Genomic DNA, 15,638 nt, shown 5'->3' on the forward strand with positions numbered 1-15,638 from the left:
AAGGAGAGGAAGTGGGGATGGAGGGTACATTGGGTACAGGTACATTGTCTGCAAAACTGGCTAATTCACTTTCGGTACTGCTATTATGGCCCAAAGTCATGGTGAGGAGAGGAAATAGCAAAAAAGGAAGAACATAATAAATTATAAAAATTGTAAACATTTGAAGATAAAGGGATGTAGACCAGGGCACAAAATTATAATATTGCTTTCCTATTACACGTATATAGTATAATGTGAATGAAATTGTGGTAAGGCATGTAGAATAATGAAGTCTAGTGCAGTGAAATTTATGATATAATCACGTCTGTTATCAATTTCAGCATAATTTAGACTTGATGAGAAAAAGTCAAGAGGCAGCCAGGAATTGGTCTTGCTAGTTTTGAGAGCCTGTGTAGGCACTTTACAGTGTCTAAGACATTCTTTACTTTCTAACCCTAATTTTTGTTGTTGTTGGTATGTGATACTTCTGTCATATCCATGAGAATATATAACAACACTGGCAAATGAGAATTGAAAACTTCCTGGCAAGACTGTGTGTGTTGGATGTATTGCAAGGCGTCCTCACAAACTGATAATTTTTAATACTATTAGCTAATGCTTACATAGTACTTACTCTGTGCCTGACATTGTTCTAAACACTGTACATTTATTTACTCACTTAACCTTCAGCTGCTTTGAGACACCACTTTTAATTTAAGGATGAGGAATCTGAAGCACAGAGAAGCTTAGACACTTGCCTAAGGTCAAACGCGGAAGAGCCACTGGTAGACCGTAAGTAGCAGAGCTAGGATGCAAGTTTTTGCCCATAATCATGACACTCTACTGCCTCTTCCTTCACAGTAACAGTTAAGAAGTCCAAGGACCTAGTGTAGTAGATAAAGCAAGTATTGCTCTTATTCCCATTTTAAAGAAGAGAGAATATAAGCTCCAGAAATTCAGTAACTTGCCCAAAATGACAAAGTTAGATAGTGGCAGAGTCTGTGGCAAAATATGAATTTATAAGGCCTTTGTATTATTATTATTATTATTATTATTATTATTATTATTATTAATCTCTGACTTTTCAAACAGCATTTTTCTCAAGGCCTTCAGTTTATCCCGCATGACCCCCACTCTCCTAACTTGCCATCAGAGCCTGAAGGAGGTGGAAAAAAGAGTAATCCTCAGTCTACTTGAGAGTAGGAAATGCGAGTGTTGAGGGTGGATGGAGCTGCATCTCAGACTGTGGAAGGGCGTTCACAGGCAGAAATATGAATACGAGTCACTCTGTTCTAGCAATTCAGGTACATTACTTTCTCCTGAAGTACTTTAAACAAGATTTCCTTAAGCCACAGGTCTTTAGCAGGCTGATCTCCAAGGCCATTCAGTGGTATGACAAATTGGAATTAGGAATTGGAGTTAGACTGCCTAGGGAGAATCCTTTGCCTTTTACTCTGAAATATGTTCTACTGCGTACTTTTGTATTCAAGTGTGAACAGTGATTTCTGTGCACACCGTATAAGGGATGTTTGTGTCCACAAGGGGGCTTCATTTTCCTATTTTCTAACTTTCGCTTTCTAGAATACTGTACATTTTGTTTCGTTGTTTTATTGCACTGAAAATAGAATCACGTGCTTATTTCTGATAAGCGTTTGTCATCACTAAAAAGAGCTTTGAGAGCTAGAGACAGCAGAAGAATTTCGGGCAGCAAAATCTGAAAGGATGACTGAAGACCTGGAAGGATCAAATAGTAGGAGAATGAATTCATGAACATTTCACAACCCTCAGATGAAACTTAAACCAAACGTCTGGGTTTTTTAAATATTAGGGTCACAATCAGGGTTACATTGAATTATAATTAGGTTTCTAAATCTCACCAGCCTCAGTCAAAGGTGAATTTAAAAATACATTATTTCAATGAATAAGTATCAATTTATTTCAGATATTTATTCCTTAAACCATGATTTCTGGGGCTTTGGGTCACTTTTAAACCTGAATTCAAGTTCGGGGCCTTTGTTTTCCTTCTTCCCACCTATTTGAAATTTTATCACCAAAGACTGGGCACTAAATCAGGTCTCACCCAACGCAATGGGGCTGTTAACAGAACTAAATTTGGTTGAGTGGAAATAAAGACCTGAAGTTACTAGCTCTTGTCTCGAGTGTCAGGTTTTCCATTTGTTTTGGAAGATGGTATATTCCAGAGGCAAGAGGGGGCAAAATCAGTGTTTCACAAAAGAGTAATACAGTGGAAAACATGCCCCGTCCAGCCTTTGGATACATGGTGTTGGAAAAAATGAGTATCTAGAGTCATGGGAAGAGAAATGGCAGTACATTTCCAAATCAGTTTGAGTTCCTGAAGAAATGAGAATAAGGTACATGGATGGATTTAAAAATATAAAAAGTGAAAAAATAGAATGAGTGGGATTGGGATTTTGTTAAACAATCCATCTTGTGTATTTTATAGAAACTGTAGAACTTCGTGGGTTAACTAAAGGCCCAAACCTTATAATTTGAACACTAGGTTGATTGGAATTTCTGGTAGCTATTAAAAAATTGATGTCCTTAGAGTTTAAAGCTGGAAAATCCTCAGTGGACATGTTCCAAAGGCCAAGATACAGGAGCTTCCTTGACAACAAGATCATTAAACAGATAAACTACTCACCCCAAATTCTGAAGGAATGCTGTGGGATTAAAGAAAATCTGCAGTACATGTTATGGAATGGCCGTAATAGTGGTTAGCATCATGCTACAAATGACTTTTAAGTAGTAGTTTTAAAAATCACATTCATCCTCAGAACCACAGCTGATGAAGATGGGTAACATAAAGCTAATGGTTATTGAATGCTTACTGTGTGCCCGGTGAAGCATGTCCTAAGTACTTTACATATCCTAACTCACTTATTATGCATAATAATTCTATCATTCCTAGTTTACTGATGAGAAAATTAAGGTACAGAGAACAGAAATGAGCCCAAGGTTACACAGCTAAAGTGGCATATCGTGCCTCATATGAAAATATTGAATCCTATATGCTTTCTTGTCTCCCTTTCTCAAATTGTGTTTAAATGGTTATTGGCTGATGAATGGGCATGAATTAAATTATTTCATAAGTTGCCTGTGCTGCTGAGGAAAACAGCCCCTTAGACCAGAGAGATAATCTATTAAATGCTTAGGATTGAATTTTTTAAAAAGTTGGTAACAAGTGTAGAAGATGATAAGGTTCTAGTCAGAGAGCAAAGAATGACATAAGCTTGGGAATGTGCATTGTGTTTCTGTGGGGAAGACATTTACAAACATAGATAGAAATGTGAAAATTTAGTTAGTGATAAAGCCACCAAGATATTTTAGTATTAGTGAAATATCATGTGACTGCATGATTATAGAAACTCAAAACAACTTAGTTCCATAAAATATGATTTGATGTCTCAATAAGCATTTTAAACTCAACATGTTGAAAACTGAACTCCTGATCTTGCTCCCCATATCCACTCTACCTGCAGCTCCCCTCATTTCAGTTGACGGTAACTATCTTTCTAGTTGCTGAGCCCAAACCATGGAGTCACTCTTGCCACCTTTCCTTCTTCCACACTTCACCACAGCTAATTTGTCAGACACTCTGTTGGCATCACCTTCCACATACACCCAGAATCTGACCACTGCTTACCACCTCTATACCTTGTGGCCAATCCCTTCTCTCATCTCTGGGATTGTTGAGGTCACCTCCTATCTGGTCTCCTTGATTCCACCCTCACCTTGCCACAGTCTATGCCTGACACAGAAGCCAGAGGATTCTGTTAAGACCTAAGTCAAACCAGGTTAGTCCTCACCTAAAGCCCTGCGATGATTCCCCGCTACAGTGAAGAAAAGCTGAGGGTCTCACAGTGGCCTTCCTGACCTGCAGGATTGGCCCTTCCATTCCTTGTTGGACGCATCCCCTTTTACTCCTCGCCTTGCTTGTTCTGCTCCCACCACACTGACTGCTGCTCCTCATGCAGAGGAGGCTCGCTCCCACTTAGTGCCTTTCCCTCTTTCTGGATGCTGTTCCCCTAGAGATCGCCACTGCCTTTGATTTTCACCAAATAAGCCCCTACGTAACATTCTCCCACTTTCAAACCCCTCATTTTGCTTCATTTAATTTTTTTTTGCATAGTGCCTGTGGTCTTCTATCAGATTATATAATTCATTTCTTTATTATGCCTATTGTTTCTTCCCCATATTCCTTCATCCTCTCCTGCTGGAATGTACACTGCGTGAGGACAGGATTCTGTTTTGTTTACTGATGTATTGCAAGCCTCCAGAATGTTGCTGGGAACATAGTAGATGCTTAGTTTAAAAAATGAATATTTAAATAAGATACTCCGACAATGTAAATAGATTTTAGATGTAATTGAAAAACAGAGGTTGTTACTCAGAAACCACTGCAGATGGACTATCAGCACAGCAAACACTGCAAGGTCCTAAGAGTCAGGTATTTGCTTTCTGCAACACAGGTGGGATAAAGGAGAATTAAAAATGTGCAGTGTGTGTATTTTCCTCCAATATTTCAAAGCTGATGAAATCATTCACTTCTTAAAGTAATGAATAGAAATCCCTAAATCAACCCTCTGAGGTAGGTTCTGTGATTAGCTGGGATTCCATGTATAGGACGTAACATATGCCAGCCACACAGAAGGTACTTAGTAACTATCAGCTTTTATTGCTATTATGCTTTATATAAGTGCATGTGCAATTTAATTAATTTTGAATAAATAACTATGAATTCTATTTTTTATTGAAACCTCATAAACCTCATAAATTAAATAAACACTACAACATGCCCTACATTTCATCTGGCATTTAATTGTATGTCTGTTTTGGATTAAGAAACCTCATGCTTCAAAAACTCTGGTGCATTGCTTTAGTTTTTAAATCTTTGGACAAGGGTCAAGATATCATAGCTATCCACTTTACTAATGTGATGTGATGTGGTTGGAATTGGTCTTTTGCAAGATCTGTGGTTCTCTTCTTGTTAAGGTGTGGGTGAATTCTGTCACGGAGATTACCAGCAATGACCTCTGTGCGGAAGATGGGGACACGTCCCCACAGGACCTTGCCTACTGGGTCACTCCACCCAGCAACGGACATTTGGCGCTCAAGTCCTTTCCTGGCCGAAGCATCCAGAACTTCACCCAGGTTCAAATCAACAACGGTCAGCTAGTGTTTGTACACAATGGTATGTCATAGAGAAAAGCAATATGAAACTAAAATGTGTTTCAATCAGAGGTTAACATGATAGGCAAACCTAATCATTGCCGACTGAAAATCGAAAGTCATCTAAAAACTCTTCAGACTATAATTTTTTAAAAAGTGACACATTTTGGTAAGGCTAATAATAGCTAACATTAAAACACCTTAACTCACATTATCATGTAAGGTCTGAGCTCAAATATAAGCTCCTCAGTCCTTTCCTGACCACCTACTAAAATAGTGTCTCTTCTCTGTCAACCTTCATCTCTTACTCTGACCTGATATTTTAGTATAGATTGATTTGTTTATTTGGTTGTTGTTTGTCTTCTCTACTATAGTAGAAGTGCTACAAGAGCAGGATCTTTGTTTTGTTCACTCTTGTATCCTCAGCACCTAGAACACTGCCTGGGACCTAGTAGGTGCTTAATAAAAAAGTGTTGAAAGAATGAAATAATATTGAATACCTATTATATATCAGGTAATATTCCAGATGCTAGGGACACATCAGTGACCAAAACAAACATCTTGGTTAAATGAGTGAACACATGAATGAATGAATGACTGTAAGTGTAATTCTAGGAGACCCTGACATTAAAAGGCCTTTTTTCTCCCTTCGGTCAATAAATCAATAAGCCAAACAGCCACTGTAAATCTGCACAAAGAGTGACCCAGCTTGGCTTTGTTTCCAGGCTGCCCTTGTCAGTGACCTGAGAGGGGCAACAGCCCATTCCCAGCTTGCAGTAGGAAATGGGAGGGAACGTGGGTCAGGGTACATGACGCGAAAGCTAAAATCATATCTTTTCAGCCATTTTAAATGATCTTCTTTGAAAACATAGTAAGTAAAGATTAAACATCTATCTCCAAATGTAGTAGTTTCCTGACTATCTTTGCAGTTAATGCAAAGAATCCCCAAATAATCTGAAAATAATTTACTACATGAATGCTCTCATCTAGTGGTTCCAGATCTGTAGCTTGGGGGCCTGTGGAGTTAGTGTTATTGCAATAAGATCCTAAATCTACACGCATATGTGTCAAAGCATTGTTTCTAGACTGAATGATATTTTCCACATATGTGTGTTCCTGTTTTTTAAATGTGAGCAGATGTGCTGACTAATAAAATACAATTCATTTAAAGAAGCACTGAATTGAAAAGAGGTTTCCACCAATTATGTTTGGTTTTGATTAGTAGATAGCAAAAATCCAAGTAGTAGTTGAGGACCTAGAAATATTTTTATTTTTATAAAAGGATCATAGTTTCAAAATGAAGAGAACTGCTCTAGAGACTTGCGCAAGGGAAGTTTCGAATTTCTAAAACTCTACAGTTTGCAATGGAAAGGATGAATGAGTCTGGCACGTGCAGGGCACCGCAGAAGTATAGTTCACATGATCCATTTCATTTAATCTGCAGAAGTCCTCTGAACCATTGGGAGTAATGACCCCATTTTAGAGATGAAGAAACTGAGGCTCAGAAAGATGTGAGGTGGTCTGACCCAGAAGGTGGGCTTTGTCTACTAGCTGCCATCCAATGAAGAGAAGAACTGGTTACTATTTGCAATGAAGAAGTCAAATAAAAATTAGCTCTCTGGATTAATTTATTTGTCAACTACCAGGTCCATATTTGCTCTTTGCGAGCAGAGGAAATAATTTCTCCCCCAAAAGCAGGAAGGAAAGTTAAAGACAAGGTCTCTGAGAGCCAATCCATCACATTTTCTAAATGGATGTGGAGGCCATAACAGCTCTCAAAGTGGCTGGATCTCAGCTACAGATGAGTCTGTTACTGAAACCAGCTGGTTCTGCCTGCTACGTCTGTCCATCAGCAGCCCCAAACAAAGGCTTAGGTTTAATTAGAGTCTCTTAGCATTTTATATTTGCAAAGTGCTCTGCCATTAATCTAATTATATTCCACATAACGACCTAAGTAAGTTGATAAAGCCAAGATGTGAGAGGCTAAGTGATTTAAGGTTGCTCTTCTGAAAGTACTGTCAGGAAAATCTGAGATTGAACAATAGAAAATCGCCTACTTTTATGTTTTCCTCCTTTCCTCTCTTTGGTCATAATTAGTATCATAGTTAGGGTCTACCCAGTATATTATTTTAATATTTGTTTTGATATAATTCCTTTTGATTCCATTTCCATTTTATTTCCAAATTCATGAAATGTTCAAAGTGCCTAGTGGCAGAAAGCATATTCTCCCTAATTTCATGTTTAATTAAATACAACTTTCCAAGTGCTATTTCTAATAAAAACAAGCAAGCAAACAAATTTGTTGTGGCCCCTTGTGCAAAATTAGGTAGACTCAGAATTCTCTCTCTTTTTGAATGATGACTCTTGAATGTATTGGGAACTTTTTTTTAAAGTCTGTAACCTTTTTGTGAGGAATCAGAACTCTCAGGGTATGCTTCCATACCAGGGATTTGAGAGACTGTTAAGCCATGGGCCAACCCCTTTATTAAATCATGTTATTAAGGGAGTACTTGTATGTAATTGCGGAGTCAGACCATGCCTTCTTTGTTCCTTGCCACATGTCCCTGAGGGCAACAAAGAGGACGTTTTTACCCATTACATGATGCAAAGACCTGTGGGCCTCCAGATTTACTGATGGATGAACATTTTCAAAGGGTGATGGGAATGTGAACGTCAGGCTCTTTGCATTGTGATCTTGCCTGGTGCTTTGTGAGACAGATTGGTAAAACACTCCCGGGAAATGGATCCATAGGGGGCCCGTCTCAATGTCTGTTTTGCACATAAGTTGATTTACACCTTTACTGATATTGCTAATGCCTTAAAGTGTGGGAGTAGAATTCTCTTGCAGGAATTTGAAAAAAGTGGGCCTGGATCTTTTCCCACTTTGCCCTTTTCCCTCTTAGCAGCAAGCAGCCAGCTTGAAATAGATGAATAATTAGAAATTATTTTTGGGCGTGGGGCTAGGTGTTATTTGCTTCCCGCTAGTTTTGATTTTCAGTATGATCCAGTGTTATCAATATTTCAGAAATCACTAGTGTGTGTGTGTGTGTGTGTGTGTGTGTTACTTGCATGCATTACTTTTACTGGTAAAAATTGATTCCAAATAATAAAAATGCAAGTAATGAATATTTTTTAAACTTTTAAAGAAATTTCTTGGAGCAATTTCTTTGCTTTCTTTTATTATAGCATGGGGAAGGGATATGCATTTTAGAACTTTATTGATGTTTTTGTAGCTTCATGTTTTGCTAATATTTGATTTGGTGAGCTCAGTGACTGTTAACACACTCTCCAATTGATAGGGGTTGCTTTGCAGAGGGATCAGGTGGGAGAGTGAAAGTGGGTAACTTTTGCAGAACAACCCATTGACTAGAGTGTAATTTCTTCTTTTGAAGGAGCAATGTCAGGAGGCTTTAATTTTCAAGTTACTGATGGTTTGAACTTTGCACCGCGACAAATTTTTAGCATCACAGCTCGAGCACTGATCATTAGCTTAGAAGTGAACAGAAGACTGAGCATCTTTCCTGGTAAGATTTTAACTTGAGTAAGTGTTTGGGCTTAAGTGTTTTTCAATTTATTTAGAAAGTTCTTCCTGCATGGTATATACAGAGGGTGCCAAAAATCGTATACACATTTTAAGGAAGGAAAAAGCTGCGTTAAAATTGTAATACTCGATATATACTGACAAAAGGTGAATACAAGTCATATGCATACATTTTTTTGACACCCCAGGTAGCATCATCTTTAACCATAGAGTGATACCAACAGTTATAAAGTCCCAGAAAAATTCTCTCTTTGCAGGGACTTAGCAAAAGCAAGTCTGGGTCTTTCTGCCTCCTCTATGTCCCCTCTCCTATTCCTCAGAACAGGGCATGTCGGTAAAGGGTGATGGCAGAAGGAACCACTGCAGCCGACATCTTTATAGTCCCTGTGTACGTTTTTCTTACTCTCTCCTTGGGGTCCTTAAAGAAGCAAGGAGAACCAGGCTCTGCGGTGACCTTCTAGATCTAGGGGTTTTCTTTTTCTGAATATAAAAACCCTGTGCATCAGGGGACTGGGGGGAATTTCATTAAGTGCTTGCTTCAGGGGCCTGCAGACTCCTGACTGCTGTTTGCCAAGAATCTCCGCCTGGCTGAGGTGGAAAGATCTAAGTCAGCATCTCTGACTCAATACCCTCATTACAGGGCTAGGGAAAGATTTACCCAATGTCAGGGGATGTAATAAAAAAGGAGAGAAAAGAACTTAAACGTGCACAGGTATACAGCACAGGAAACAATAACATTTATATTTCAGTTAAAAAAAAGAAAAGTCCTGTCTGTGCATTGTAACTTGTTTAATTGACGTGCATTACCAGTAAAACACAGATAGAGAAAGACACTAATCATTTTATTAATTATGGTTACTCTAGCCAGTTGTTCTCCACCTCTGGACAGCTTTTAGAAATACCAGTGCCTTATACCAGTTGAATGAGAGTCTCTGGGAGTGGGCTTGGCCATCATTAATTTTTTTAGTCCCAAGTAGTTCTGAAGTGCAGCCAGGATTGAGATCCATGGGGCTAGGCTCTGGACTAGTCTTTGAATCCTCACATACATGTGAAGCAGGTAATAAATCCACAGGAAGCTGGCAGGACTTGTGGCTTCGAGAGATGATGTAACTTAGCTGGGCAACCAGTAAATGGCAGAGGAAGCTCACGTGCTTCTCTAGTAGACCTAGAGGAAAATAACTCTTTATAACTTAAAACAAACAAACACAACAGAACAAAGTTTAGGATGAGTTTTCAAATTTTGAGTTGCCTTAAGCATTTGGGATCATGAAAAAAAACCTTATCAAAATCTAATTAAGGGTATGTTAACCCAGATTCTTCTATTCTAAAACTTTTTTATGTTCCATAATTTGTCTATAAGAATAAGTGTGCTGCTTCTATTGATTTTTCAAGGTGATTAGGATACCATTTATTGTTTTAAAAAATAAGCAAACCAACTACTGCACCTTAGTCATCTGACAAATATATCTATAAAATAGTGTTCTAAAATCAGAATAAATCTGATTGCTGCAAAAGATTAAATACCTTTCCTCTATTCTGGCTAAACTCTGGATTAGTAAATGAACACACTTGAATTGGATTACAGGGATGTTATAGCCACTACGGCTTAGAAAGTTTGGAGTTTCTGGTGCCTGTTTTGCAGAATATTAGTTTAGCAAGAAGAATATATTAAAGGGGCCCAAATTCCCTTGTCGCCTCTGTGGAACTGTACCAAGCATATAGTTTTCATAGCCCTTTGTTTAACCTTTGGACACAGTCCCGAGTAACCAACTCCTTTCCCTTTCCAATGTGTCCCTTTCCAATCTGTCGTGCCCCGGCCTCCCTGAGTCTGAGAACTCTCCACAGGAATCGGCGCATTGTCCTCAGATGTCAAAGTGAGCTGCTCCTACCACGTTAACTATTACTCTTGGTTACTGTGTTGCCCTCGATCCCCAGACTGTGACTTGTTTCAGCTTCAGCTCCTGGCCAGTCGGAAGGAAGCTAGATTTTCACATCCATTTCCATTAGGTGGCTCCTGCATGTGATAAAATCTCAACTTGGGTGGGTGTGGAAATGAGAACTGTGGAGTCAGGGATTTTTGAGTTCAGGATGGCCTGTGTGGGTTGCCTAGTTGTTCTTGGTGTTTTTCCTACCCTAACATTCCCAAGAAGCAGAGGCCCTCTCTGTTACATATTAGAAGTCCCTGGTGGAGGTGCGATTCTGATGACCACATTTCCTTGTCCTCTTTCCTGCCTCCACCTGTTCTTCTCCAGCCACTTGAGGATGTTGGTGCTGGAACTGTGTAAAGCTGTGGGGGATGATGATGACAGATGCCCCACTCTACTTCTCCCCTCAGGACCTCCCCCCATTCTGGTCTTGCTGGAAGGAGGCCCTGAGTGACCTCTGCCTCCCTCGTCGGTCAGCCAGCCCTGTGGCTGGGGGAGAAGGCAGGTGTGCTGTGTACCGCCTCTGGGCATGATGCTGTGTCCACTATCAGCTACTGCTGCTCTAGTCAGACTCAAGTTGACCTATAGGTTCTGAAATATCAGGGAAAATCGATTCCTTTTTATAGAACTATAGATTTTTACAGAACTATAGTAGGATAAAATCTATTCCAATTATAGAATGGACATTAATATACAATTGATACCTGTGTTTTTATAGTGCTTTATATTTTTTATCTACTGTACTGGGATGTTATAAGGATGTAAATGAAATAATGTATATAAGAACAAGTTTTGATCATCCCCAGCTGGCAGATAAAAAACACTGACGCTTGGGAAGGCTTGAAGTCATGTAACTACTAGGAATCAAAAGCCCCAAAAACGAGTAGTGCCAACTTCAACCTCAAATCCTGTGCTTGAATCCCAGCCTCCTCTCCTTTCCGTGTGTCTGTGTTCCAGGGCTGTCTCTATTTTAGAATATCAGTTTCCTGAGAATGGGGCCATCATGGCGGCTGCTTACTTTGTCTCCTTGATGTTAATGATGGATTCATGTACTCAACCAGGGAAATATGCATTGCAATTTAACAAACAGCAGTGATTATGTAGAAATTTTGTGTGTTCTACCCCCTTGGGTTAGAGAAATATTGCAAGCCAGCATTAGTCAACATTTTATTTTTACTCACATTCATCCCATACCGGTTGGACTTTTTCCGCCAGCCTGGCTGACTTTGGCCATGCTGTTTTGCCTCCTTTGCATACTCAGTCTTAAAATATGGCCCTGGCTTGAGACTTGTAAGAATTTGTATGCTGAGCCAAAATAATTATAAGAATACTTAGTGGGTGAATGTTTTAAGGTTAACCATAGCTTCCATACTCTGCCAAATTTGAAAGTTATTCTTTAACTCAGTTATTTTAAAGTAGGAAGGACTACAGTTGTAAAGGAACTTTTTGTGTGTGAACAAAGAAAAAAAATCTATATAATGTATATTTTCATTTTGTTATTTTGTATTTACATATACATAAATACACATACACACGCATAGATCTATAGATCTATATCTATATATATACATACACACACATACATACATATGTTCTATTTCTTTCTGCATAATTTATTCCCCAGAAAGGAATTTTGTAAACAGTTTTTCACCTTGAATGCTACTATTGAATGTATTTGTTTATCTTTAGTAGTGGCATGTTGGAACATAGTGGCCTCAGGACCTAGTTTTTCTGCATATCCAAATTGTACTTGGCTCGTTTTACAGAGAGTGTTGAGGAGCTGACCTTGAGAGTTTTGTCAAATTGGTCTAGAATATAAGCTTACACAGACCTAGAGTTAAGTATCCCATTAGTGAACGGTATTCATAGCAAACTGTGACTTCACTACCCTTGGGGTTTGGTCATAATATGAAGGGAATCCTGTCTCACCAATGGGCCATCTGTCCTCCATGGTGGGGATCGAAGGAGAGAAAACAGCAGAAAGAAATCACAGTGTGTTGCTGAAAGGTTTGGAGCAGAGATTTGTAAAAACTTTCAGTCAGCTTGTCTTGGAACACTGAATTAAATATTGTAAGACTTAGTGGGAGATAACCAAGAACTATAAGAAAAGATCGTCAATCCTCAAGGAAATAATTAAAGACTTACTAATTAGGGAATTAAGAGAATTATACTTAAGAGCACAGTAATCATGCAAAACGTACTGTGCTAAGTTTCTGGTGAGTGGGTACAGGTTAGGTGCGTTACATGAATTCAGGGAATGGAATTTTCCCATAGACTGCAGTGGTCAGGGAGAGCTTATGGGACAGACAGATCTTGAGCTCCCCAGAATGAGTAGGATTTCGATGGATGGCAATGAAGAGGGGTGAGCATACAGAGAGGGCAGTATGACTGCAGAAGTGAAGACCAGGGAAGAGGAGGAGTGTGTTTGGAAGGCAGAGAGGAGACTCTGTTGGGTTTGTTGAATGAGTCATCACATTATTTCCTAACTCAAATGTCATTTCAGTACTGAGCTCCAAGAAGTATGGAACACTGACAGGCAATATAGTGTCAACTTTGAAAATACTTACCTCAGAGTCAGTGAACTGTGCTTTTGACCATTAGACAAGTAGCTTAAGCTCTCCAAACCTTATAACCCCTTCTTAGTGGTGTTGAAACATACTTCTTAGGATTATCATGATACATAAAAGAAGGGCAGGGACAGTGTCTGTGCTATTTCCTGGTGTATCTCCACCCCTTATTGTAGGGCTTGTCACGTCTGAGGCACTTGATAATATCTGTTACAGAAATATGTAAGGTTTTCTAGCCTGATGACCATGAAACGCTTGCTGTTAAGGTGGTTGTCGTTTTTTGCAAAACAAACACAATAGGATACAAGTATGTTTGAAAAATGCTGTATTTAAAAGGAGGATAAAACAGATTTCTTTATTCCAAGACTTAGATTCTTTAACAGGCTGATTTACTTTTCGAATCTCCAAGAGGTGCATATGGAGTGAGGGCTTGCCAAACAGGTAAGATTACAGATAAAGTGATAGAGTCCATTTATTACTACTGTACCTCTTGTAGGATAGTGAGTCTGTGGAAAATGATTTAGGTGGGACCTTAGAGAAATCCTTCCCAACTTAAGTGCCTGGAGCTCATAGATGAAAATTGCAATGGCTTGGATGAAATGAGGTGAGTGGGGGTAAAGGATGTTTGGCTTTTGGTGAATTGGGCTGAGTGATAAAAGATGCTTGTCAGGCAGTTGTAACATGGAACAAACTTATCTTCCTGACTGACCATGCCCAGAGTGACTACTGAATAGGAAATAAACCCTAAGTACCGTCCTGGGTTAGGTAGCTCGATGAGAAAATCAAGGGTTGATGTGTTCTGGCTGAGAGAAAAGAACTCCTGGCCAGGAACATCTCTAGTGGGTCCTCTATTCCAAGAAGTTAAGATAAATTTAGTTTTTTGTTTTTTTTTTAAAGAGTCCCCCTTTCCCACTACCTGCCAAAGGTAACTCTAGAGATGAAGGAATACGTATAAAGCTAGGGTCCTTTATAAGAAGGAAATAGTTAAGAAGGCACAGTGAGGAAAAGTTCCAAAGAAACCTGAAGATGGAGAAGTTGGATGTTGGGGTGCCCAGAGACTGTACACATAAGAGACATAATTCACTTGCCAGGAAGTGGGGCCCTACCTTGGCCTAAGTTATGACTTTATGTAACACTGTCTAAGAGTACAGAATATTTTCCCTTGGCCTCCCTGGGGTGACCTCTGATCCTGGACCCCTAGCTCCAGAAGCTGGAAGGCGTAATTTAGCAATTGCAAAAATTTTCTTGAGCAAGCTTCACACTGTTTTCCAAAATGGCGGTACCAGTTTACACTCCTTCCAACAGTGCACAAGGGTTGCCTTTCCTCCACGTCATCGCCAGCATTTGGGATCTCTTGTCTTTTTGATCATAGCCATTCTAACAGGTGTGAGGTGATATCTCATTGTGGTTTGGATTTGCATTTCCCTGATGATTAGAGATGTTGAGAATCTTTTCAGGTACCTGTTGGTCATTTGCATGTTTTCTTTGGAGAAATGTCTGTTTAGTTCCTTTGCCCATTTTTAAATTGAATTATATGAGTTCTGTGTATACTTTGGATATCAACCCCATACTGAGTATGTGGTTTACAAATATTTTCTCCCATTCCATAGGCTACCTTTTAATTTTGTCGATGGTTTCCTTCCCTGAGGAGAAGCTTTTCAGTTTGATGTAGTCCCACTTGTTTATTTTTTTCTTTTGTCGTTAAGCATTTGAAATAGAGTTTCCAAATTGAAGATGCAGAACAATCCTTGTGTGGATGGAAATCTTCCAGACCCAAAACTGGCTTCCCCCTGCATTAGCTGTAGTCGAGGTCCTGCTTTTAAGCACCTAGTGTGGTTTAAACATTGCAATTGGTGGCCCTAACTCGCTAAGGCTACAATGGCTGAATAAGGGAAAACAAAATTGATGTCATTCAGGAGACTTATTGGGTGGTTTACTCAGCTTCATGACAGTTTATAAAATGCCTATTCTAAGGGCTACCCTGTGCAAGGCCTAATGCTGAAGCCCTTTAGCCAGGGTTAACACAGGAAGATTCTGGGCCAGGATGACTATATGAATCTCTTCCTCACCTGCCACCCTGTAAGGTTGGGGATATTCCCTAAATCATGGCAAAGTAAAAGGATATGTACGCCAACCCTGTGCTCCACAAATTGTGGTCCGCAGGCCTTCTGGTCTGTGAACTGATACATGAGAGGAAGTATTTAGAAAATTTTACAGCAATTTGATATTGCTGTGACCTTTTATTGTATTTTATAAAATTATTGGTTCACAGTGGATTGGGAGGGAAACACTTATTCTTCACCACAGAGCATTTGAGAAATACTGCTCTGACCCAAATGTCTCCGAGCCTCTCTGGCTTTGGTTGCCAGTGAGGTCACATTAGTACACAAAACCACATGACACTGGTTCTTCCCCCTTGGCATTCACACAGGTTGT

The 15,638-nt window shown here is 39.4% G+C and overlaps 1 protein-coding gene across 1 annotated transcript in view; it reads left to right on the forward strand.

The window, feature by feature from the left end:
• The window catches only part of LOC109453391 (chondroitin sulfate proteoglycan 4), a 56,674-nt gene that overhangs the window by 23,392 nt on the left and 17,644 nt on the right, over positions 1 to 15,638 (forward strand). The window contains exons 7-8 of the mRNA XM_074329209.1: positions 4,993 to 5,191; positions 8,562 to 8,693. Coding sequence (XP_074185310.1) covers positions 4,993 to 5,191; positions 8,562 to 8,693 — 331 coding nt within the window. The remainder of the gene's footprint in view (positions 1 to 4,992; positions 5,192 to 8,561; positions 8,694 to 15,638) is intronic.

This window comes from Rhinolophus sinicus, linkage group LG03, assembly GCF_036562045.2.
Source record: "Rhinolophus sinicus isolate RSC01 linkage group LG03, ASM3656204v1, whole genome shotgun sequence".
Taxonomy (NCBI): Eukaryota; Metazoa; Chordata; class Mammalia; order Chiroptera; family Rhinolophidae; genus Rhinolophus; species Rhinolophus sinicus.